Here is a 26,612-nt window from a genome sequence, read left to right as displayed (position 1 = left end):
GAGTCTCAGCTTTTCTAAGCTGGCATCATAGCTTTAAAGAATCAGAAAGCTCTGCTGACAACCCTAAAGTGCTCTTTGTATGCTTTTTTTTGTTTAAGGAAAGGATCAAGAAGCAGCAGAACCAGCACTGGTTGTGGCAGAAGCAGCAGAAACAAATGTTAGTATTTCTGTATCAAAGTCTCGTTTCCACCCACGTTCTCTAATACTAAATGAGAGTTGAAGTCACTACTTATTTTTTCTTTAAATCTTGAAAGATATACTAACAGAGTCTTTTTCTTCAACACTTCTGTTCATTTGAACAGAACTTCTAGGTCCTTGTTACCTGTAAGACCCCATTAAACCTTGACCTTCGGTCAAACCCGTTTGAATCATCAAGCAAAGGGTTTCCATGAAAAGATGAGGACTCGTTCCCTTTCGTAACTCAATAAAGCGCTCCCTACAGCAAGAGAGGGCCTCTGCCCGTATGACCTTGCAGCCGACTTCAGCTCCTCGCTCCATCCAATTCACTGCAGTGCAACAAAGCGCTCCAAAAATAACGTTTATTTTTCAAAACTGGAAAATGGCACAAACCACCCCAAAGGAGAGAATGACAACGGAATGAGTTCAGCGCAGGCTTGTGAACTGACCCTCCCTGCCAGGGACAGGAAACTGGAACTTCACAGAAAGAGACTGAATGGAACCAGATTGAATGAAAGCGCCAGAAACCGCGGCCATCGGTGGCCAAATCCTGTCGAAAGGATAACTCACCCACTTGTCAGTCCTCCGCTAGAGACAGCATGAGGGCTGTGTCCCAGCTCTATAGCTATAAACGCCTCTGCTTTGCACGTCTGCACATACGATTGTCTGCAGTATATGCATATTAAACAAGGAGAAATGTAGACATGAAAAATATTTCCAAATGATAGCTTTAATTTTGGGGATCAACGGAGCTTGAACATCTGATTTCAATTCCAAACTTTTTGATTAGTGTACGTTGATGTAGTACCCCAAATACATTTACAGTTTCTGTTCAAAATGGTATTCTTCTGTAATCATAGAGCTGTTATGTATGAACTGCTAAACAGCGGCCATACCACCGCTGCTGAATGGACTGAAAGTTGGACCAAGAAGAGGAGAAATAAACTAAATCATTCTCTTTAAATAGACAGAGCCAGATTTGCCACTACCTTACATCTTGTATAACCATTTATATCATGTCTATGTAGGGTAACTTTTAAGAAAATGAAGTTATAAGTGCATAATAAATCCATCTACAAAAATTCCTTGCCTATGAAGAACAGAAAGTAATTTTAATTTGTAAAGTAATAAAGACTGAATGTCAAATTGTAATACTAAAATTGAAGTCAGAAGTTGCATTAAGACAGCTTTTCAGAAGCAGTAATTTCTTGATGTAATATTTGAAAGTGATCAATTCAAGTTCTGCTTTTGAAAATTTTCTGAGCTTTCATCTCCCTCCAAGTTTAGCCCAGAACAACTATTATACGGCTGACATTAAGAGTCTCAAAACAAAGTGATTTATAATGTAAACAGAGAAAATAAATCACTATTTCAGAACTACCTACACCACCACAGATTAGATCCAGAAGGTCAGACAAAGTTGTCACTGAATATTTGAGCTCTCCCTGCTGCAGCTGAGGACCACAACACACAGAAGAGCAAATCCAGTTAATGAACTCAACCAAATGCACAATGATTCCTACTTGCCTAGGTATGACTGGGATTTTGGAGAGGCTCTAGATTATTACCTACAAAGACTGTAAAATGACCACAGTCAGTAGCTTGCAGCAAATTAAGAAGCAAGGCTTTCTCTAGTTGGAGCAAGCAGATCCGTTCACCAACGCCCTCTTGAAGAATATTTGACCACCAAAACGAAAAGAGCCATTAACATCCTGAATTAATGGGCTTAGTGGTTTTCAAATGAGGTATTTTCATGATGGACACGGTGTGGATTCAGCAAAGTTTTCCCTTTGACAAATACAGCTTCAATTTCAAAGATTTGATTAGGCTTAATACCATTAGGGAACCATTACTGATTTTATGCTGTTGTTGTTACTGCTTTAACTATCAATTTCTGAACCAAAAATTGCAGACAGTTGGCTTGACCAAGAGTCAAGGTTTAGGAATGCAAGAGCAAATCCAAAGCACAGATGAGCTTCAGATGTGGACAAACTTCACAGGGTTTAACAGGCTCTCCAGTGTTTGTCAGGTCACAGAGACGCGTGCATGTGTGTATACACACATTTGTTTCTTTGTGTTAGTGTTTTTTTGTTTGCTTGTTTTAAACACTACAGTCCTCAGCCAGAGCCATCTGAGCAGTTATTGCAAACAACAATTAAAAATAAAATCTCATGACAAACTTCTCTGTTTTACTGTATACCACTTAGGAAAACAAAACAAAACAACAACAACAAAAAAGGAACAACAGGAAAAAAACCCAAAGCAAATGAAACTGATCTTCATAATTAAGCAATCCTTGATCACCACCACGTGTTTCTAAAACGACCAGATGTTCACAGTTTAAGAAGCCAAATAACACTACTACTTTTTGTAAATGTTAATGGTGAAAGAACAATAATAATGGTTTTAGTCAATCATCATTAGGACTTGAAAGCACAAATATAAATTAAATAAAACTCAGAAACATTGTACAATAAAATCTGCTATAAACAAAGGTAATTAAAAAGAACTGCTCTCAACCTGTGATGTGGGCTCCATCTTGCTTTAAAATTAAAAGCAGTATTTATTTTTCTGAAGCATCCAAATGAACGTTCATATCCAGATGTCTTTACAAAGAAACAGAATCTTCATTCCTTCCTCATTTTTTAATGTGTTTATATTATATTTTACTTCTGGTTGTCTTTTTCTTCCTTGGCAATTCTTTTTGTCACACCACTGAAATACTTCTCACGGAAAGAATTGTGTCCCTTGTATGGCATGTACTGACCATCCAACAAGTAAGAATTCTGGTCTTGATCCTGTATGGTATCAAAATGTAAGCATTAATTTTTATGATATTAAGTTCAACATGCATTGCCACTGTTTTTCCTCCAGAATTTTTCAGATTATTACAAGCAAGAATAAAGTATTTTTTTCTACAATTTAATGGGAAACATTTAAATTGTTAAAGAATTCCAAAAATACACTGCTGAAGTTTTCTTTGGAATTAACAAGAGCACATAGATCCTACTACAAACTCCTTGACATTTTAACAGAAATGAGAATATATACGCAGTGAATTCTCATTCAACACTGATCAAATAAAAACTGTAAGCAAATTTTTTTGTTTTGCTGTATAGGTTTGTTTTTGTTTGTTTTAAATGTAATTATTCAAATTTCTACTCTGTACACCAATCTGATGAAAGCTGTCAATAACATACATTAGAAGCTTGAACTGTGCTGAATCACTGGAAGTATCTCAGCAGTTATCACCACAATTCAACCCTTGCATGTTGAAATGAGAGCACAGGTACTATGTCACGCAGACTTTTACAAAGGAAAATACAAATATTAGTTTTCAGAAAAAAATATAACCTGAAGAATTCAGTCACTCGTTTTGTGGGAAGCAGATACAAACAGAAGAGGAACACAGAAGATTAAAAGGAGTTCCCACAGATACTGAATACTATCAGAGGATTTTATTTGTGTGCACTATTCACGTGCTTCTGAAAGCTGATATAACGAAGCCCTGCACATAAAATCTATTTAACATCAGCCTATAAAACAGTTTAGAAAACTGACCCATTATATGAGCGATTATATAGTTTAGTTCATCACATGCTGTGGCTTTGTACAATTCAGATACTTACCAATTTGAGTTAACAGTACTCTAACAAATAATACGTCAACCTTTTTATCTGAGAGCTAAAAGCTGATGTCAAATTTAAAAACAGTTTAACATTCATGGTTTACAGTTTCTCACATTCAGTGGCAGGATGGGACTGAGCTGAACAGCCTCACAAGTACAAGTGAACTGTGCAAAGAGAAGATAAAAACAAGCACACAACAGAACTAAACTTCTATTAAATGTTTCTTTCTAATGCTTCTTCACAGCTTACATAAAATTTTCAAGCAGTGCAATAACATACAAATCAGTTCATTATTTTAATATACAGTTCGGGGTCATTCACTCATATTTAAAATTAAAGTTACTCTGGTATGCTTTAGCACAAGTGGTAGAAACATGGAATTAGGTTTAATTCAGTATTTTTGTATATTACCCAGCTATTACAATGCTAGATGAACTAACTTCTAGTGGACATCAACCGCCCCCCTCCACCCCCCTTCAGCTATTTTGTAGCTCTTTTAGACTTTCATCTAGCGAGATCAACACCACGTCCCACTCTGTATGTCCTAACACACATTCCAAAGGAGCAAGACAGAGATTTTTCAACACAGCAAGACGTTTGTGTGCATGTGCAAGTGCCCTCTTCTGGACGCACTGAGCAATTCCTATGAAGCCGTTCTGCTATCCTAGCAGATACCCATAGCACGCCACAGGCCTATATTAACTTGCTGAAAATCAAGTGCCATGTGCATACCTAACACATAAAGCACATACACCATGAACAACCTGTCTGGTCTTTTTAAATATTGTGATGCAAGAAAATAGCACGAGAAAATGATCTCAGTAAGCCCACTGTAGGCTCAGTACTAATTGTTTTCTGTCAACTGTGAGAGGTGAGACAAAGTCTTTTAACATGTCCATGGGAAATATATCTATATATTATTGAGAGACACGGAACAAGGAGGACTGCAGTCCCTTCACAGTCTGCCCACTCCTCCAGCTCTCTTATGCTGTACCACTCTGAGGAAAAGTACACTTGTTCTTCCATTGAATTTGCAGGTCAGTAAATCCTTCTTTGACCTAAGCAGGTAACGTATTCTTATACCTTTGGGAAGTGTTTTAATGATGATTTTACTTAATTCACTTGTATTGAGAAATGGATGAGATATCTGACCCTGAAGGATAATGATATAGGTGTCAAAAGTATTTAAACATAAAAATTAATCTCTATAACCTCTAAGAGGTCACACATCTGTACACCATTCATCTGGATTCCTTAAGTAACAAAATGCTGACCAGAATTGAAGGGAGGAAGGAAGAACAGAACTACCTCCCACTAACTCAAGCTGGTAAGGGCAAAGAGGGATATGGTATGATAGGGAAGAAACTTCAAGTTAAACAGAACTGTAAGAAAAGCATCTCTGTTCATCAGATGTACAAAAGTCTGGCACTTTGCACCACAGAAGAATCTTTCTGGTAAATCCAGGCCTCATCAAAAGCTATGCAGATCATTGATAGATGAGAGATCTGCAGTCAGGCACTGATTTCCTGGGATAGCTTACAAAGAAAACTCCTGGCCCACACTATCATAATTCCAGCTTGAGAATTACCATTCTCTACCTTTTCCCTATGCAGACATGAGTGTCCATTAAAACTGTTAATGGCTTTAAAGAACTGATTAGGAATGGCTTCTTAAAAAAGGAAAAGAAAATAAGAAACACTAAATTTATCTGGAGATGACACTCATTATTGACATGTACTAATCAAAATTCCTTTTACAAGGAATATGGGAACTGATCAGATAAAAGAAATTCTTCAATTTCAGAGACAAATGATTCTTGAACAAATTCTATAAAGGGATCTGAATGGGTACTATCTGAGCACTAGGAATAGACTGCATTTAACTTTACAGGGATGAGACCATGCCAAAAAATCATCTTCATGAAACAATTCTGACTACTTGGTTTGGAATTTGCCTAGGCATCAAGCACCAGCTCGTTTCAGTGAGGAAGCCAGTTGACCTCCATTTTGAGTAGCATTAACAGGCTGAACACACACTCCAAATTTCTCACAGGAATGTTTTGCAGTAGGAGAAGACAACTTTGGGATCGTGGACCATAGGAAACAGTAATGAATGGATCAAATCATAGGAACTGTTTCAGTTACTGACCATGCTTTCCCTCACGTGCATTAACTGTCCAGCCCAGTTAACATACGTGTTTGAATTCAGAGCATGCAGTTGAACCAGTGTTTTCATCTAGGCAGTCCTTCTTCTCCTCTTAACATGACTCACTGGAAGAATCAGGAGTGATACTTATAAACCTGCATCTAGGGCTGACTAGTTTTCGATTCCCTTTGAAACAAATGTATGTAGTTTTCAAGGCATAAAGTTTATAGTTGATTCTTTGGCACAAAATACTGAGACTTCCCAAGAAAACACTTCCTTAGGCCGTGTGCCAAGACTGATTGGCAACGATCAGCCTAGTTGGCAATAAGCAACTTCTCTCCCAGTGTACCTGGTCCTACCCTGAAGATGAAGACTTCTCCCTTTATTTATAGAAGTCAGAACTAAAAATGTTGATTAACCACTAGCTTTTTTTTTTTTTTTTAGATCACCCTTGGCTCTCACTTTGAATAATTTAAGTTCTCAAAACAGCAGACTAATTGTGAACAGCATAAAACTTCTGTTCTGAAATATTTTATGATGAATTCTGTGACAACTGAAAGCAAAGATCTTGTCAAAGTGGATGCTACCAGACTGCTTTTACCTAATTTGAGTTTTCAGCTTACCACTTAGTTGTTCCAAAGACAACACTAAAAAGGTGTTGTGTCTCTGATAAATAATGGAAGTGATGGAAGAAAGAGGAAGGACCTTAAAGATAACAAGAAATTTTTGTTTTTCTTTAAGTCTCGGTAGATATTATGTGTAAGTTTACAAGTTTTTATGAATCTGGCATGCCTCAGAGCAGCCTTAGAGTAATTACCCACATGCAGTTCTTGTTTAATAGATCTTCTTAGCCTTATCACAGCTTCCTGCCACTGTACATCTGGTGCTGAACAGTAGCTATAGAAACCACCTGTACTAATGTTATACAGCTATAAACAACAATAAGCACTTTCCAGATCGGGAACAACAGGGTCACATCCAGGAACAATCACTGCTAAATGCAGTAGGAAAAATCCTACACCAGTAAAAACTTCAGAGTGACTAAATGATATGGAAACGCTGGACCCAGTCAGCACTGTGAATTTGTAAACCCAGTGCTCCAGAACCTCTCCATGGGCAGTCTTACACTCAGAGTTCATCCTTCAATTAAGTTTTCTCTATCATCTCTCCCTAAAATTTCTAGGTGACTCTCTTAACCCTCGCTAATTGTAGAGCTCTCCTTCAGTTTTTTTGCTTGTTTGTTTGTTTTGCTTTTTTTTTTTTTTTTTTTTTGAGAATCCCTAATGAGAAACTTTAAAGCTAGGTAGCTTTTATCAACCAAATAACTAGTCTATTTCTTTAAGACAGCCAAATAAGGAATGAAACAAGTTCAAGGAATTCTGCAATGGTTGAAACAAGTGTTATGGGGACATGCACAAGAAAAAGCTAGACCACTGTTGTAAAGAAAGGGAACATCCTAGTTGAATGCTGTTACTAAGTTCATCCCTCCTGAGACGGCTCATCACTAGATACACATCCCAAAGAACCCTTGTGGTATTAATGCTGAAAGCTGTTATACTCCAACTTTGCTACTGATTAACCTACCTAACAGAGACTGAAATTAATATAAATAACTATTTGTTAGCACAGACTGAGATCTTCCAGACTTGCATTAAAAAGGTTCTTGAAAAATAAACCAGCACAGTAGAAAACATTTTCACTTAATTCAGTCTGAAAGATCTGGTTAAACCCTCTGGCCTAAAGCAGAAGACTGGACTACTCAATACAGTCAAAATACATTGCATCACTCACCTACTCAACCAACTGCTTCTCAGCCTTACATTATCACTGTACTTCAGTTCTTACATGACTGCTTTCAGTCTTGGAAAATGGAACTTGTGTCTTTACTCTCAAAAGTACCTCTTTCCATAGTTCAGTGATGTTAAATTCTCACAGTCCTGTCCACTCAAATATCAACTAGAAAGTTTTATTTCAGTTAAGAGTGTTAATAATGGAATTGAATTTGCTTTAAAATTTGCAAGTCACTTTTGGTGACAAACACTGGACAAACACTGAGGAAACTGAAGGACTGCATAACAACACTACATCATTTATAAAACCTTAGTCAGTTGTGAGCATTACACTAAGCTGAACTAAATGTATGAGTTCCTGTTACGAATCAGTTACTAAAGAAAACAGTAACTTTCTGGAGATGTAAATGCCTGCATATACATAAAAATTCAGAAAAACTTGGAGCCAAAGCTCCAAATCATGGATTTTATGATAATATCTGGGGAGTCAGAAGTATCCAACTCAAAAGGCTTTTTGAGATGTAAAGACAAACACACACGTTCTGGAGGGCCATGGGAATACGAAGCGTGTCAGGTAAGGGAAAATGGAGTGGGGACATCTTTGGAAGGTAGATACCAAACATCAGGATCCTTACACAAGCAGACACTTGCGAAAGAGCCAATACGTACTCCCTTGTTTATACAAGTTCTACATTATAAGAAACAGTGCCTGAGCCTTAGTATCTTTAAGCTACATAAAAGACATCTGGAGTCCACAGAAAAGCACTGCAGTTTTATCTAGGCGGTAAGTCTGCCAAGTAGTATCAGGTGCTCAAAGCTAAGTGTTTCCAGGCGAGAACGTGTCAAAGCACATACTGAAGAACACGTGATGCACAAAACAAGAATAACAAATAATGACAGTCTATTCGCAGAAGGGCGAACATATTCTTTAAATCAGAACATCTTACCCTACAGCACTGGCAGCCACATACCTGCTGCCATGTAGTAAAACTTCTGCAGAATACCTCCACAGACATCCCAAGACGTACATGTCAAAAAGGTTGGTAATTTACTCTTGTGGTTTGCTACTGACAAAGTTGGCAACTTGAGCTCTGAATCACACATACAGTGTTTTACAAAAAAGTCAGTTGTTGCTTGAAAATTTCAATCATCATTAGCATTAAAAATGCAGTACTGAAATTCTGCTGTTATTAGTGCAAGCACCATGCAAACACAGCAATCCATCTGCATCTCCTATTATTTTAAATAACAGAAAAGGAATGCTCACCTTTCGCATGTGTTTTCATTAACAATTTGCTCCCCCTTGCTGTAGCATCTTTTTAACAGTATTAGGTGAGAGAAGCAGCAACAACAGAACTTGAATGCTGTGTGTGAAAATAACTTATCCTATATATGTGGCACAGTCTTGATGCCTCCAGAAAGAAACTTGGTTTGTCCTCCCCCAGAGTAAATTTAAACAAAAACTCTTTCCTCCATTGCACTCATGTCATAGGAACATCATTACTTCCAAAAGCTATATTCCTCCTAGTCTCTCACGGATTTAAAGATTGAAAGTACCACACTAAAAAGGAATTAACAGTTGAATATGGTTTTCTTGTACCATCAGATCCACAAAGTATTTGGAATTTAAAATTTTCTTAGGCACCAAATTACATTTCAGAAAATGGGCATTTAGGCATCTCAGCATCTCCATGGTTCCGTTTTCCAAGAAAGCGTATGCAATTTCCATAAGCGAGCACTGTTTCAAAGATCACTTTCACCCAGTTAAAGGGATTTGCTGAGGACTAAAAGTTGATCAGATGAGGAGAAAAAGCAAAACAGCAAAACCAGAACACTCCATTAAATCACTACCCAATTTACTTTGAAGAAATGTGTGGCAATTTTACTTCCGCCATCATAAAAGACTCAAGTGTGAGAGAACTGCATGAAGATCAAATACTGCACTGTACAAACCTTTCATGAGTGCAGCAGCTACCATTTTACACAATATAATCAAGAATTCAAGCTTACCTTGAATTCCTTCACCTTCTCCATGGTTATCAGGCGCCTTGATGTGTGGCTGGAAAGCATCTGTTCACAGTTGCTAATAAGTTTCAGGCATGGGTGGCGGGGAATGATCTGTTCTGTATATCTGGAAGAAATAAACATTCAGAGTTGTAAGCTCATGAACTGAAACACTTGCATCTGAAACAAAATTCACACAGATTTTTCACAAAACAGATTACAATTAAAAGTGCATGACAACTTTCTATTAAGTGACCCCGAAGTTCAGGTATTGTTGCTGAATTTATCCATTGTTTATTGCAATCCTTGTTTTTTTTTCCACATTAAACATATAGAATAAATGAAAATATTACTGTAAAGGGTCCCACCCACATTTTCTTCATCTATTTATGCTATGTTAATGCATGCATGCATGCCTGTATCATTTTAAGTGGAAAACATCTCAGCCAATCAGGAGTAATAACTTCTCCGATCAGAAGCTGATTGATTTACAAGACAAGAAAAATAAAAGATACACAGCCAACATATATTAAGCTGCAGCAAGACATAACACTAGCTTCCTACAAGGAGACCACTGTACTCAAATTCCAAATCATACTAAAGCAGCTCCTGTGAAAATAGCATTCCTGAGTTCAGAAGTTGGTGTTGCAAATTTATCACACAGCAATTATTTTGACAAATGACGGAAGATTTTTCTAAACAGAAAAAATAAATCGCCTTTTAACATCAGATGCCTGTAACACGGCTTGCAATTAAGACCTTCCTACAAAATCAAGTAGTTACCATGTTTAAAATGCCTTGCATCTCAGAACCATACTATTTTCCCTTGGAAATAGGAAATTTCCCTATTTCTGTTTCTCCAAATGCTGAAGGAGGAATTTAAAATTTAACTTAATAGTAAAGTATGAAATAGTAAAATATTAACTTAAAAGTAAAGTATCTTGTGAGCTCACAAGATAAATGAGATCAGATATTGTTTCTATATATTGCAATATAAATCACTCATTTAGGCTTCATATGCAGTATTGTCAGTGACTGATTTCACATAAAATGCCTGCTCTCATGATTTGCCTGTGGTTGGGATTCAACAGAAGCCAGGCATCAAAAACCAAGAAAAAGAACTGAATAATTTTCACACAAATCATCGGAACTTCAAAGATATAATGGAGGAACTTTTCTTTTTTCCTGTAAAGATGCAGATTTTCTGCACTTCAAAAAGTAGATTTAATGTTCTAGGAGAAAGGGGAGTCTAATCCAATACAACTGAAAATAACTTGTCCTGTACGTATGGCCTGTGAGAGTAGGTATGTTACCAAACGATGGACCTGCAAAGCAGTTTAGACACACAACCTACAAAGGCATTCAGGAGACCAGGCTGAAGAACATAAGCAGTACAAAAATCAAATTCCACTAATCCAGACCTATTAACAAGACAGGGTGGTGATGCAAATTTTCTAAGCCATAGTTTTGAGTTCACTAACAGTAGCTGGAAAAGAAATGAAACTTGTTTTTTCAAATGAGTTTTCACTATGCTCACCCAGGATTTGGTAGAATAAGTTTCATACAACCTTTGGTTTCGCTACTAATTAACACTAATTTCAAAGGCTCAGTTGCTCATACAGTATTTGCAGAAAAAAAAGAAGTCATCAAAATCCTGCCACAAAGTTTTCACTTTAGAGAATAAAAATACTATTACTATTTCAGTGTTAGTAGCCTTGCAACTTCAAAAGCAAAGAACCCAAAAAAGGATCTCTCTGGGTACTGAGCAAAGCCTTGATATTTATTAATCTAAAGATAACAGTAAGCCATCAAACAAGTAAAACGATATTACAGACTTGCAGTAGTATTTGTTTTGTATTTATTTACATCTCCACATTGTTCCAAAACTTCTAGATTGACAAAACAGCCTTTCAGTTCCTTCTGGTATCTGAAATCAAGTCACAACTTCTGCTAAGTGAAGCAAGAACATGCTTTTGACAAGGGAGAACCAAATGAATTCTCAAATGCTTTGTTTTTACTCCCAAAGACTTTTGATGCATGTAGTACATCAAGCAGCCTCTCATCCTTAGTAAAGTAGGCACTCTGCCACAACGTCCCTGAAGTCTCTCTTTTTAAGCATATAAAAGCCTGACTGCAAAGGAATTGAAGGAATTCAGACTCAACAATGATTTCAGTGTCAGAAAGAAAGTAAACTGTGGTGTGAGATGCTATCTTGCAGAATGAGAGATCATATCACCTTCTTAAAAATCCCTGTCTGTTAGCAATAAGTCACATATATATTTATATATCTTTTTGCAATCTCATGTAAAATTCAGAACATTATCTGAGAAATACAGTAGCAGTGCTTTTAACAGACATCAATTTTAGCCTAGTTTTGTTTTTAACTTAAGGTAATACTCAAGGATCTCAAATACAGCAGAAGCCTGATGGCAGGTGTTGCCTGGGCATATTTGATAGCACAACATATCAGTAGACAATCTCTTATTTTTTCTCTACATGCATAAAATCTTCTCTCATGTTCATCCTCATAGCCGAAAAATAAAAAGACCACAGAAATATTCAATGCTAATAAAGTGAGTTAGATATTTCAAACTTCAGTGCATAAATTACTAATAATACGTACAAATTTACTTTTTAAGAGGCAATCCAATAAGAGTTTGAGAGAGCTGACCTCCCAAAAGCAGCAACAAAAGTAGAATGAGAATGCGTAGCTGATAGTTACCCACAGCTAAACATGCAGAGGAAGAGTGCTTTTACTAATGTTCAATGAGTTGACAAAAAAATTCAGTTATCTTGACAAACACAACAAATAAAGTAATTCGAAACAGAGTTTATTGACATGGAAAACTAAGCCCCTGTGTAGTAGTGAGTTCTGCAAGGGTTAAGCATGTATAGACAGACATTTTGAACAGTAATTTACACTACTGTTAACAGTGCTGCTTGTTTTGCCTGAGAACAGTCTAACATGAAGGGCCTGGAACATCTCCCATCATGAGGAAAGGTGGAGAGACCTGGGACTCTTCAGTCTGGAGAGGAGAAAGCTGAGAGGGGATTTTGTAACTGTTTATAAGTATCTGAAGTGGAGGAGTCAAGTCAATGGGGCTATTCTCCCTGGCGTGCACCAATATAACAAGGAGCAACAACAAATCAAGGAGCAACAGACAAACACTGGAACACAGGAAGTTCCCTACAAACATGTAAAAGAACTTCTTTATGTCAGCATGACGGAGCACTGGAACAGGCTGCCCAGGGAGGTTGCAGGCTCTCTTTCTCCAGAGATCTACAAGTCTCATCTGGATGCCTACCTGTGTGACCTGCCTTAGTAGTAGGTTGGAATCTAGAGGTCCCTTCCAACCCCTGAAATTCTGTGACTCAGTGTGAAAAAAAAGTATGCAAAAAGCCTGAAATACCAATTTTATCACTTAAAATAACAACAACCCACATATAATCTACTAAGTGCTTTGTTACTGAGGAGTGTGCAAACATCTGATGTAACAAACTGGCTCCTTTTGACTTCCAAATTTTCAAAAAGAGCATGTGATAACTGTATGCAGGATAACTGCACCTAGGTCACAAGGTTTGTGCAAGGTGAAATCAGGGACTGCAGTTAATTCATTTATCAGGATAGCTTGCCTGTACATAAAAATACAGGACATTGTAGAAACTACCTTCAGAGCACATCTGTATTTGGGAGATACTCACAAACAGCTACCACACAGTGACTCTGCCCTTTACTATAAAACAGTTTTGAGGAAAAAAAAATAACAACAAAACTTATTTAGGAGACAAACTATAAGCTATGCAAACAGACATTGCTTCTCTTAAACTTAGTCATCATCCCAGGCTGCACTATTAAGCAGACAGCATCTTGCAGTCTCTGCTGGCCTCTCTTGTCCTTAGCAGTGCTGTTTCCCTACACTTCTTGCCTCTTACTGCCATCTCTTGTCAACTGACTTTTGATTTCTGAGAAGAAAGCCAAGTTAGTAGTGCCAAACTCCAAACAGCCAAGAATGTTCTCCTACAGGACTCTGTCATGCACCTCCATCAACTACTCTAATAGAAATATATATTAATAAGAGCCTTTCTACTACTATCTGCCCGTCAAAAGTCTTATTATCTTAACTTAAATCTCAATCCTTTGGACATGCATTTACAAGGAGATGTGATGGCTTTTTCTTTTCAACTACAGGCAGGAATTCTCTCCACTCAAAAACCTTACTTCAAAATCTGGCTTCCCTCATACAAAGTTTTAACCATATGAAGTATGAGCAATACTTTTCAGTGCTAGCACTAAGAAGGTTTCAGCTGTACTATACCCAAATATTCATGGCCAGGATTCACCATCTACTCTGACAGAGTACATACCAGAAATCAAGCATACATACTCAGGCCTGTATATCGGCAGCCAGTAAACTAATCTTCCTCCCATCACCAGATATTCTGCTGCAAACTTCAATAGGTCAAAAAAGATGTCACTCAGATGATAGCTGGATGATATGATGATGTGATTTTCTGTGCTAAACAAAAAATTGCAAGTGTAAGCATAAAAGCACAAGTAAAAATCATATTTCTGAATTAAGGAAAAAAAAAAAAAAAAAAAGCAGTATTTGAAATTTGCAAAAAGTATCCTAGGCCAATTCCAGTGTGCAGCTTCTACTATGAGATTTGCCAAATTCCCATACTGGGATGTTAGACTATCTGCTGAAAAATTAAAGAATCACATGTGCATTGGAAAAAGTTGTTTTGGCACAGCATCCTTCCTAAGGGCAATTTAGAGCAAAAGGCAGAAGACAAGGAAGCCACATGTAATCCATGAAGAGAAAAGGAGCAGTGAAAATCCAAGAGCTATGGTTGAGTTAATATAGAGGCATTGCATTTTAAACTGATTCTGCAGCTTGCAGGGATTGAAGAGTACTTTTAGAGGATAGGAAATGCAAGGTAATAGTGGTTTGCTGAGGTGAGATACAGGATGTGTGCAAGTTAGAAGGAGGTAGAACAAAACCAAGAAGATTACAGATGTATTAGACATATTACTCTTGCAAACAGAACAAAAAGGTTCTTCTTTAGTTATTAAGATTTGTTACAGAGCTGACAGACAACCAAGAAAAAATAAAGATTCTGAAACTGTGACTGGCTTCCTATTAAGACTCTGATATTCTATGACAGAGAAGACAGCTTATTTACCTTCTCTCAGATGATTTAACTGATTCCTTTTGTGAGCCTGTTCTGCGAGTAGCTTCTCTGATACCATATGGTGCTGTTAAAAGCAAACAGGTAATGTGGAGGTAAGAAATTCACTCTTTGCCCAAATAACAATATACAGTCATGTTATACATATATAACAATGGCTTACACAAAGTTTAGGAAAACCCTCAAACTTTTACAGAGAAAATGCATAAGTGCAATTTCTTCAGAGTGTAAAGAATTACTTTAAAACTGCTTCAAAGAAAGTCTTCAGCTGTAAGAGGTTTCTAGCACACTCAACATTAGCTACAATACAGAGGAGAATGCTTTTCCATCCTGTTAAATATATATATATTACCTACATTTCCAACGCATGGCAAATAATCCCATCTTCTTTTGTTTGACAAACACCTCTGCTATCAAGCCTAGCTAATGAAATTACATGAATAAAATATATACAATGTAAAATGAAATTGTATATATAGGAATTTCTTGCTAACACAATATGCATATGGTAATTCTCATACAGACAGACAGAGACAGAGTTGGATTTTCTCATATATTTCTGCAAATTTCTAATAGTACAACATGCTTACTGCATGTTCAGTACATGTGTTCTTGTAAAACTCATTTCAGCACGGAAGCACTAGTATTGCTATTTCATAAATGCACATAAATGTTTCAACATAATTTAAAAACTCAGCTCTATGCAATGCTAATATTCTACATGGTCTCATTTTCAAAGAGGCTAAATAACCCTGGGTAACACAAAGAAAATTCACTCTCTCCTTTCCCAATTAATATGAATGTGTCAGGTTATGAACAGTTACCAGACATCAGAAATAACTGTATCAAGCTCTTCTATTTATCCCCTTAGCCTCTACTTCTCTCAGGTGTGACAAATGTGTTAAATGCACAAGCCTCTAAAAGAGTGGAGGATCTTTACAAATCCCTACTGTTTCTAGTACATAAGTGTACTACAAATGCATTTAAATCTCTCTTTGGAAGTGTTCCAAGAAGCACTTAAAACATGTCTGTAGAGGTCCATCAGAGCTGCACAGCAGACTCACATGTTGCAGACTGAGTGCTAACAGCAATGTGGACCATTCTGGCAGGAAACTTCCGTACACCAGTAAAGTTATGCTTTCACTGAATGACACTTCTTCAGAGGATGACCTTCAGCCATATTGGTTTTTACTGTCAATCATAACATTCTCTTCATGGAAGAGAGCATTATCTCCAGCTTTTTTACACATTTATGGCTATCCTTAAAATAAATGCAGAGATGACACAATGCAGATCCTCAATGGTCATCTTCTGCAAGATGGAAACTGTAGACATGAATACTTGTCAAGATGTAAAATCAATACAGAACAACACATCTGATCCACGTGGGTCCCTTCCAACTTCTCTGATTCTATGATCTAGGCAACAGTATTTCAGTCATTGTCATCAGGCAATAAAAGCACTAACAGACTTACGGTCGGTAATGATTGCATCAAACAACGTTCCCTTTCGCCATATTGGTCTTGAAGAATCAGAAACCAGTGCATCGAGGTAGTATTTCTCTAAACCATACTGTCGGAGATTAGCTCTGATATTTTCATCTGGCCCTCTCCATTTCTGGTTTTTCCTGCTTGCCTTGCCTTAGAGAGAGAAGAAACACACATTCTCAACAATGAACTATTTCATCGGATAGCCTTTCATATTGCCTACTATTTATTTTTAAAGGAAAGGAATTAAGAAACTAAAAAACCTAAAAAACCTCCTACCTTACTCTACTCACCATCACAACTATTTGGGTTAAATTTCCTAAGTAAAAAAGCACAATGAAAATACACGAGAAATAGTTAACTTTTAAACATGTTAATTTTGGAACACCACTATCCATCCTACATAGTAAATCCAACAATTTCCACTGAACTTTTTCAGAGTAATAAAAATGGGACTAGACTTGCTGGGTTTGGTTATGAGCAATAAGAAAGCACACAGTGGTTGTCATTACTACTTTGAACTCTGTTTTGATTTTCATTATTCCTTTTATTAAGTATTTCCTGTTTAAAAATTATCAGGATAGCTTAGCTAGGACACACATAAAATGGTCAATAAAAACAAGCATGACCAAATGCTTCATCTGGGCAACCAACAGTCAAAACTCTCACTTTTCAGCCAAATCTTATGGCATCCTCCAATAAGGAAAATGCATCTAGGTCCATAAAAGACAACAGTACTATAAATCATGGTTATATATAGCAGAGGACTGATGTGGAATGTAACTTAATATGTATTTATAATTGCTTCTGAATGAGACATTTCTGATCTGTTCAGGAAAATTGATGATTCCAGTCATTTTCAATTAAATCAATTAAAACCTTGATTTAAGGTTTCCTGATAGGAAGTATGGTTTTGTGTTTTTCAATCAGATGTTTCTATAAAGTAAGGATGAAGGGGGCAGAAAACTAAGACAAAAAATGAATTTTCAAAAAATGAAATGAGGCTCAAACCTTCCAATTGCAAAGTCTTGCACCTGGGTTGTTGCAACTCACACTGTCAATACAAGCTGGAAGATGAAAGGATTGAGTGCAGCCCTGCTGAAAAGATCTGAGGGTACTCGTGGAGGGGAAGCTGAACAAGAGCCAGCAATGTGCCCCTGCAGCTCACAAAGCCAACCACATCCTGGGCTGCATCAAAACAAGTGTGGCCAGCAGGTTTGACGGAGGTGATCCTGCTCCTCTACTCTGCTCTGGTGAGGCCTCACCTGGAGTACTGCATCCAGATGTGGAGTCCTCAGTACAGGAGAGACACAGATCTGTTGGAGCACACATCCAGAGGACCACAAAAATGATCCAAGAGATGGAACACCTCTCCGGCAAGGACAGGCTGAGAGAGCTGCGGCTTCTCAGCCTGGAGAAGAGAAGGTTTTGGGGAGACCCAATAGCTGCCTTTCAGTATTTAAAGGGAGGCTGTGAGAAAGAAGGGGACAGACTCTTTAGCAGAGTCTGTCGTGACAGGACAAGGGGAAATGGCTTCAAGCTTAAGGAGAATAGATTTAGGCTGGATAGAAGGAAAATGTCTTTTACAAGTGAGGGTGGTGAGACACTGGAATGGACTGCCCAGAGAAATGCTTGATGCCTCATTCCTAGAGAATTTCAAGGCAAGGCCAGGTCAGGCCCTGGGCAACCTGGTCTACCTGCACATGTCCCTGTTCATCACAGGGAGTTGGACAGGATGACTTTAGAGGTCCCTTCCATCTCTAAGGATTCTATGATCCTATCAAAAAATTTCTTCTCTGAGAGTGGTTAGCTCTCAGTTAGAATGGACTGCCCAGTGAGGTGACTGAGTCACCATCCCTGAAAGTGTTCAAGAAATATTTAGATGCTGTACTAAGGGACGTGGTTTATTGGGGAAATATCAGTAGTAAGTGGATGGTTGGACCGATGATCTTGGAGGTCTTTTCCAAGCTTGGTGATTCTACGATTCTACGATCCTGTGAAGATGAACACTGATTTTAAATTATCTACCAACATCAGTATTTATAAATTTCAAGGAGTAACATTTCAATGGCTTAGAAACATGTAACGCACCTAATCCATGGATTGTGTTGTAATCTATATCAGTACCACAGACGTACGCTCCAAAGTGTGCTGAGGAGATAAGGAGGCCACCTGTGAATGGGAGAAAAGGGGAAAATTATCACTTACTGTCATTAATGTTATCTGTGCTACAATTTTTTCCAAGGGAATTTTAGGAGCCTGAACAAGTAGTACACTAGACTCAAACCCAATGAATAGTAATAAAATAATGAAAGAAATAAAGAAATAAAAAGAATTAAAGCTACAATCCACTTAGAATCACTGCACAACCACAATCACAGAAAATAACACCAAGTTCCTTGTCTGTTATCACTGATCTTCCTCATCTTGCTACGCCACTCATCACTGGAGACCTTTCTCAGGAGTTTGTAGTTCTCTGCATTTCAAAGCAGTGAGACCCTTTGATCATTCAGGAATCAAAATCATTATTCCTATTCTACAAGTACTTCTAACAAATAACGGAGAAAATGTTACCAAACAGTGTCTTAATCTTAAAGTCAGTCTCCTTCATCATGCCAAAAATTAAACTTGTTGTGTATGTGGCCATTCTTCATGAGGTAGCAATGGTCAGGAACCTCATAAATGTAATTATCTCTGCTGTAAATGTCAGCGTCAAAAAAGTTTTCTTAATTCTTTTACTAATTGAGAATTATATGCAGATACATTGAGTAAATAGCAGCATACAGAAAAAAAAAAAAATACATTTACTAGCTTACTTATCTAACAATGAATCTAATTTACCACCACTACTGGGATCTGCATTTCTAATAAAAAAAAAAAAAGCTAAAAAAAGTTTTTTTTAACAGCTTCCAAATGAAAAAGGGAAGGATGGCAGAAGATTAGCAAAGGCTTGTGTTGTTGTTAATCAGGAAGTATAGAGCTAACATGACAGTTTAAAACTGAACAGTAACCAAGAACCCAGCTGTGAAAATCCTCCTTACTGATATCAACTGCTTATAGGTAGAAACAGTTCCACTAAAATGAGGGGGAAAACTTCTGCAAAACAAGAGGCCACCGGCACCAGAAACACACAAACTGCCTGTGTGGATGATACCAACTCTTGCATTCACTGGCAACCTGAAAAGGAGCATCTCAGGCAGCTACACTGCCCCGTGCCAATTGCTCAGCACAGACAAATCTTGAACACATATTGTATGTGCAGGTTGAAGGTCCCATCCCGGGGCACTAGAAAATTCTAGAAAATATTGTATGCTCATAAACTCTACCAAAACTGAAGGCGAGGGACAAAAAAATAATAAAAATCTGCTTTTTCTTGTGAAATGGATCAGGGAAAAGCAAGGTTACTCACCCCATAAGAGTCACCCATTCCCCTCGGCTGTAATCGCTCAGAACAGATGGGCAGTACCTCCAGGGGGTCAAGACAAATTTAGCTATCCCTGACCCCAAGTAGGGCATACCACCCAGTCCTACAAAAAAAGTAAGAAGAAAGTACTTCGCCCATCTAAGAGTATTTTTAATCACAGGCAAAAAAAAAAAAGAAAAAAAAAAAAAGGAAAGTATGAACCTAGAGCTTTTAGATCACAGCCAGTACTAGCTAAATTGTGTTTACAAAGAAGGTGCACAGATATTTAAATAGTCTATATGGTCTGCCCTTTGACCTATCCTACATTAGATAGATGTATATAAAGGATTAAACAGAAAATCATTGCATCCAGTGATGACTACTAAGAGAATGACAGTGGCAACAGGCCTTCCATCACAGTGTCTATTTTTCCTACCTTCAGAGCACAGATGAGGGTCTGGGCATATCACTGTCCCCCACAATGTCAAACTGGCAATTCTTGCAATCTCTTGCAATTATACAGCATCATGAATTGGCAAAGGAAAACGAGGGACAAACACCTTCCAAAGGTACAAGCAATAAGCTAAGTGAGTTAACAACAACTGCCTAGGAGGACAATATAAAGTATTCAGATAAAAAGACTGTCTTTTCCTTGAGGTTTCATTTTACCCAACACTGAGAAAAAAATGTATCTGAAAAGTTTATGGAACTTACATTCTGGAAATCTATCATTTCAATTCTGCTTCACTAAGGGGAAAAAAAGAAAAAAGGAATAAAAGCAGCACAATTCTAAGCACTTTATCTTCCACAGACAAATGGAATTTGTCCACTATTACACTAATTTGGAAGATCTATGATTTGGTTCGTTCAGCAAAAGCAGTTTGCTTCCAACAGTCAAGCACCATTTTGCAAGGCTGGTAATATTCCATAATATTTATCTTTTCAGCATTAAAAAACTGGGAAAAAAAAATCAAGGTAGGTGTTGAAGTTGCACCATGAAATAAATCTGAATTACATGTTTTTCAAAGCACTGCTCAAGTCCTGAAGATATGTTCCTTCCAAACCCATCAGCTGACATTCACTGCATCACTCACAAATATCTCCCTATATTCCAGTGATAATCCTATAAAGGCCAGAAGAGACTACTGCAATTCCTGAGTCTTACTCACCAAGAGTAGGTGCAAAGGAAAAGCCACTGTTTGGTCACAAATAAAGCTTACCAACAAATATAGCATTACCTATCAACTCCAGTGTTCCTATGTACAGTAATCACAAGGCCATACATTTAAAGTGCCTAGTGCAATAAGAACTTAAAATCTGTAATTCAAATAATTGGGCAATTCACAGAGAATGTCATGTATGTTATATTTTTGGACTGAACCATTTAAGTCTTAACACTTCTTTACATCATCTATTAACAATTCTTTACACATCTTTAATTTTTATAGCTTCACCATTTCTATGTGATTTTTTTCCTCTAACTTTACTCTTTTTTGTTACTATATTTTCATTTTCAAGAGAATGAATGCTCTGAGATTTATTTTTTTTTTGTGATGTTGCTTTAGAGAATAAAGAAACAAAACTGACAACAAAGAGAAACAAACTGCTCACGGGGGAACAAGAGGAATTTTCTCAACCTTTCAAAGACTACAACTTATACATGAGCAGAAGGAAGATGAGTAAGTTTCATAAAAAATAATAATGCATGCAAAAAAATCAAGTAATATACAAACACAAATATTAAAGACAAAAACATACTTTACTAAAGTCTTATGTTTCTGAAAATACAGCATTCTGGATGTATTTTCTATGGTACAGCCATATGCAGATAAGAATTTGTCCTACTAGTGATGCTCTATTGTTGCCTTCACACTTCCTAACTCTTTGTAATGATTTGTGCTCTGAACTCTCTTCATTCTCTCACTAATGTAAGCATTTTTCTTGTTTTCAGCTCACAATCCAGTACCACTGATCTTCTATTTCAATTACAAAATAGTAGTTTCCCTTAGATGAGAGGCACCACTACACCGTGCACTTTATTGTGTGGAATAAAAGCTCCCCCTCCTGGTTTAACCAGGAAAATTCTCAGTTGGGGAGAACACGTGGTATGCACTATGCTGTCCTAAAGGGAAGATGTAACAGCACAAGGAACCGATCGCTACTGAGGGCTATGACCCAATGACCACTCCCTGGTGTTACATGCTCAGAAGTGTCCCCAAACTTCTCTAAATAGACGCCTCCAAAAATGCTGCTCCACATAACATTTTGAAAATGGCTGAAGGCAAGGTTCAGTTCTTTGGATTTTAAGCAGTCCATAATACACATGAACTGGAGTTTAAATCATGTTACGTTCAGAAAGAAACAAAAAAGAAACACCCTAGTTAAGACAGTATATCTTACACTTCTGAGAAGTCTGTTTAAATCTTCTGAAGTTGGCCTCCTCCCTAAATCCCTCTCAAGATTCATTTTACAACAATCATTTTGCTGTAGGTATGATCTCAAATCTCAGTCAGGCACTTGAGGTTGCTGTATGAAGTATATGAGCAGTGCAAGCAGTAACACAAATCCTCAGTTTTTTTCTTCAGTATTTTCCTCAGTAGAAAAATAAACAAACATACCTGTTCCAACAAATGGATCATATACAATATCATTGGGTTTTACTCTCCCATGGTTTGCCATGATGAATGACAGACAGGCATCCATGCTTGTATTTCCAATAAAGTGTCTCTTTTTTACACTGTAGGACTCAATAAGTTCTCTTTGGCCATCTGCAATCTGTTGAAAGAATTGAAATCACTGTCAGTTCTCAGATACAAGAGATAAGAAGACTAATAGATTTGCTTAAGTAACACTATGCAACAAATGGTGAACTCCTCATTTTATAACACATCGGTCTGCTTCCTGCCTTCTGCAAGTATGAATGATTTCTTTCCAAGTAATAGAAATCTTGATGCAATAACTGATAAATACTTCAAGATAAAGATGAAAAGCATGTAATCAGCTTAGAGTGAAATTTCTTCTTAAAGAAATAAGAAATAGAGCAACTTTGCTACTATTCTAGATATCAAAATAACAATTCCTGGCAATTCAGAGTTAAAAGAATTCCCAAGTAATAAGAAGGACATGTCAACAAGCGTTGAACATAGCCAAATGTCGAATAAAGTTCCATCTCCACTGGCTTTTCTGTCACACTCAAAATCTAAATTGAGGATAGCATTAACAGATAAGAATTCACTGGAAAAACAAAGCCCAAAGACTAACATTTTTTCCATCGCTCTTCCAAAATACAATGAAGATTACCAAAGCGGTCTGGAACAGAACATGTTCAAAAGCTCTTCCAATACAATTCTTCTTCCATTAAGGCTCAATACAACTTCTCCATTTCAAATTGAAGGACACTTTGCTGAACAGAGAAGTCCTAAAATGGAAGTAACTGTACTTACGCACCCATCTACCAAAATACAGATCACAAGGTTCTTCTGGGACATTGTTAGGGTCCGTTCCATAATCTTCCAAAATCCAGAAGATGTGTTCCGGATTCTTTAGATTTACCTTTCCATTGAAGGGCAGAAATTCAAGAGCCTGGATGATAAAGAAAGAAAAAGAGTCAAATTTTTGAAATACGCACCCTACAAAAAAAAAAAACAAATACAAACAACCAACCACAAGCCAACAAGAAAAAACACAGCAACAGCCACCGAACCAAAAGGCACTCTGCAATTCTGTCTGTGAGAAATAACAGGTTATTACTAAAAGTACATTCTGGCATTCCCTTGATTTCTAAAATGCCTTTTTTTGTGAACACAGATGGCTCAAATGAGTGAGGAATAAAAATTAGAAGCATGAGATTTGTTATTAATTGAAGAAGGCGCAACTTTAGAGGAAAAGAACTGTGCACGCTAAATACGTAATTTGCGAGTTATGAAAACAATACTTCTGACAGACAGTAAGATATAAAATTTCAATGATGTGCAACTATACCAATTTAAATTGAGAGCAGCCCTGCAGAGAAGGACCTGGGGGTCCTGGTGGATGAAAAATTTAATATGAGCCAGCAGTGTGCTCTTGCAGCTCAGAAGGCCAACGATAACCTGGGCTCCATCAGAAGAGCGGTGGCCAGCAGGGACAGGGAGGTGATTGTTCTCCTCTACTCTGCCCTTATGAGGCCCCATCTGGAGTACTGCGTCCAGGTCTGGAGCCCCCAGTACAAGAAAGACAAGGAGCTGTTGGAGAGGGTCCAGAGGAAAGCCACAAAAATGATCAGAGGGCTGGAGCACCTTCTCTATGAAGACAGGCTGAGGGAGCTGAGCTTGTTCAGCATGGAGAAAAAAAGGTTGCAGCATGACCTAACTACACCCTTCCAGTACCTAAAGGGAGTCTACAAACAGGAGGAAAGTCAACTCTTTGAAAGCATTGATAACTACAGGACAAAGGAAAATGGTTGTAAGTTGAGGGGGAGAAGATTTAGGTTGGATGTCATGGGGAAGTTCTTTACAGAGAGAGTGGTGAGGTGCTGGAACAGGCTGCCCAGAGAGGTTGTGGATGCCCCGTCCCTGGAGGTGTTCAAGGCCAGATTGGATGGGGCCCTGGGCAGCCTGGTCTGGTATTAAATGGGGAGGTTGGTGGCCCTGCATGTGGCAGGGGGGTTGGAGATTCATTCATTGGGCAGAACAGAAAACTGTGGCAAACAATCCACAGCTTGCAACTAAAGTCATGGAACTGGCTTGTACCATATTCTACAACAATAGAAGTCTAATACTGAGAACAAGTAAAGGATTTTCTTAAAACTATCATCTAGCTCTACCACATAAATCTTGGAGTTCTGGGCCACACATCTACATTTCTGCATCTGTGAAATCAGCATCTGTGAAATCAACATGGCCTGTTTAGAAAAAAAAATAAATCACAAGGTCAGGAATTTCATGGGAGTATTAAGCCAGACACAAAGATCTCATTTAGAGTTGACGAGACACAAGCTGTTAACTGCTTTAAAAGAAAATTTAAGATTTTCTTCAGAAAATCTAAACTTCAATATATCTTAGCCAACACTGATAACATGGCATAAGAACAACATCAGCAGATTAAAATAAAGGTTGAAGATCTCAAACATCTACTTACATCTATTTTTTTTATCTTCTGTGCTTGGGTCAGTGTCTTATTAAATGTATGAATATGTATTTTGTATGTCGAGTCTGGCTGGAGATAAGGAAGCTGAAAAAAGGCAAAGACTGTCATTAGTACAGCTGCAGCATTAATCCCTGTGATGAAAGAAACATGGTTTCCAAATTCTTTACATGCATACCATCTTGTCCACTGGGTAGCTCTTCAAGGAGGCATAGAGTTCCCCCGCAGATCTGCCGTGACCCCACAGCTCAAATATAGACCTGAAAAATACCAATATTTTTAGAGTGCAGCAAGATGGGGAGACTGTAAGATGTCTTAGAGACACTTACCCCTTCCCACCAGTCCTTCTTGGCCAGCATACTTATGCTTCATGGGATAATAAAGGATGTTACCTACGTCTTAGAGTATGCTTAAGTTTTGTTCTACCCACTGGAAACATACTGTCACAAAGGACCATTTTGTATGCATGGACTTTCTTGTCCTGTACTATGTTTCTGAGTCATCTCTCACGACTCATGGGAAAATGTGTTATTCAGATCCCTCAAAAATAGCCAAAAGCAGCAGAAACAACCAATCTCTGGTATACTCCTTTGCTCTGGAGTTTTGTAGGAGGAGCTGGGCTAAAGGCTCACATACAAGCTGTAGGAAGGTGACACAAGAAATATGTATCATACCACTCCCTTCTAAATTTGATTTTCAATTTTTATCTATCACTGTTCTCATCTTTAATTCCATTTATATTTTAAATTAAGCCACTAACTAAACAGTATTCAAGTCAACTAAGAAATCAGCAGCAGTATGAGATGAGCACTGGCTCTGCAGTGAAGATCTGTTTCAAGACATGATGCTGATCATACATTAAGTAAAGAGAACAAGCATGCTACATAATCAGTCCCGATTTCTAGAGGTAAGCAGTGACTGTTCATTATAACACAATCACAGAATTGTAGGGGTTGGAAGCGACCTCTAGAGATCAAGTCCAGCTCCCCCACAAAGCAGGCCCCTTACAACAGGCTGCACAGGTAGGTGTCCCAGCAGGTCCTGAATATTTCCAGAGAAGGAGAATCCACAACCTCCCTGGGCAGCCTGTTCCAGAGCTCCGTCACCCTCACTGTGCAGAAATTCCTTCACGTACTGGTGTGGAACTTCCTGTGCTCCAGTTTATGGCTGTTTCCCCTTGTCCTGTCCCCACAGACCGCTGAAAAGAGGTTGGCAATGTTCCTTTGACTTCCACACTTAAAATATTTATAAACATTAATAAGATCCCCTCTCAGTCTTCTTTTCTCAATGCTGAACAGACCCGAGTCACCCAGCCTTTCCTCATAGGGAAGATTTCTCCATACAAAATCAGTAGTTACCACCATACACCGATACAAATTTTCAGTCTACATCATCATTTTCAAGATTTTTCACCGCTTACTTTGCACATACTGTCCGTTTCATCAGCCCCCTTGCCATCTCTTCTGAAGGAATATTGAGAATCCAAAATGGAGACTGAAATGAAAAGATGGGAGACAAGAAATGCAGACACTTAGATGGAGGACGTTACAGGAATTACACCATCAAACAATTCTGCACTATCAAAACAGAAAAGGCATGCTAAACAAAAACAAGAAGAAAAGAAAGAAAAAAGGAGAAAAGAAAGACAGAAAACGCAAACTGT

At 37.8% G+C, this 26,612-nt stretch overlaps 1 protein-coding gene and 1 long non-coding RNA gene across 6 annotated transcripts in view; both read right to left on the bottom strand.

Annotated features, from left to right (window-relative positions):
• Positions 1–889: 889 nt before the first annotated feature.
• The window catches only part of TRMT11 (tRNA methyltransferase 11 homolog), a 28,186-nt gene continuing 2,463 nt past the window's right edge, over positions 890–26,612 (bottom strand). For 2 of the 4 annotated variants that reach the window (XM_052677768.1, XM_052677783.1), the window contains exons 3-13: positions 26,370–26,443; positions 25,128–25,209; positions 24,944–25,036; positions 23,273–23,407; positions 22,444–22,600; positions 18,514–18,594; positions 16,411–16,575; positions 14,930–15,002; positions 14,131–14,262; positions 9,752–9,872; positions 890–2,975 (exon numbers count right to left, since the gene is read on the bottom strand). In XM_052677768.1, the coding sequence (XP_052533728.1) occupies positions 2,844–2,975; positions 9,752–9,872; positions 14,131–14,262; positions 14,930–15,002; positions 16,411–16,575; positions 18,514–18,594; positions 22,444–22,600; positions 23,273–23,407; positions 24,944–25,036; positions 25,128–25,209; positions 26,370–26,443 (1,245 nt within the window). In that variant the 3' untranslated portion in view covers positions 890–2,843. Of the gene's footprint in view, positions 2,976–9,751; positions 9,873–14,110; positions 14,263–14,929; positions 15,003–16,410; positions 16,576–18,513; positions 18,595–22,443; positions 22,601–23,272; positions 23,408–24,943; positions 25,037–25,127; positions 25,210–26,369; positions 26,444–26,612 lie in introns of all 4 variants that reach the window. The other 2 variants (XR_008205260.1, XM_052677778.1) reach the window with 2 other exon arrangements.
• LOC128078140 (uncharacterized) lies at positions 19,839–22,435 on the bottom strand. 2 transcript variants are annotated; one of them, XR_008205324.1, is made up of 3 exons: positions 21,257–22,435; positions 20,540–21,225; positions 19,839–19,949 (listed from the first exon to the last, which is right to left on the bottom strand). It is a non-coding gene; the product is annotated as an uncharacterized LOC128078140 (long non-coding RNA). The 2 variants fall into 2 exon arrangements; XR_008205319.1 differs by lacking the exon at positions 19,839–19,949 and having other exon boundaries at positions 20,009–21,225.

Source organism: Tympanuchus pallidicinctus, unplaced genomic scaffold, assembly GCF_026119805.1.
Source record: "Tympanuchus pallidicinctus isolate F22 unplaced genomic scaffold, pur_lepc_1.0 scaffold1, whole genome shotgun sequence".
Lineage (NCBI taxonomy): Eukaryota > Metazoa > Chordata > Aves > Galliformes > Phasianidae > Tympanuchus > Tympanuchus pallidicinctus.
The sequence above is the reverse complement of the archived record's forward strand: the minus strand, read 5'-3'. Positions and strand labels throughout refer to the sequence as shown.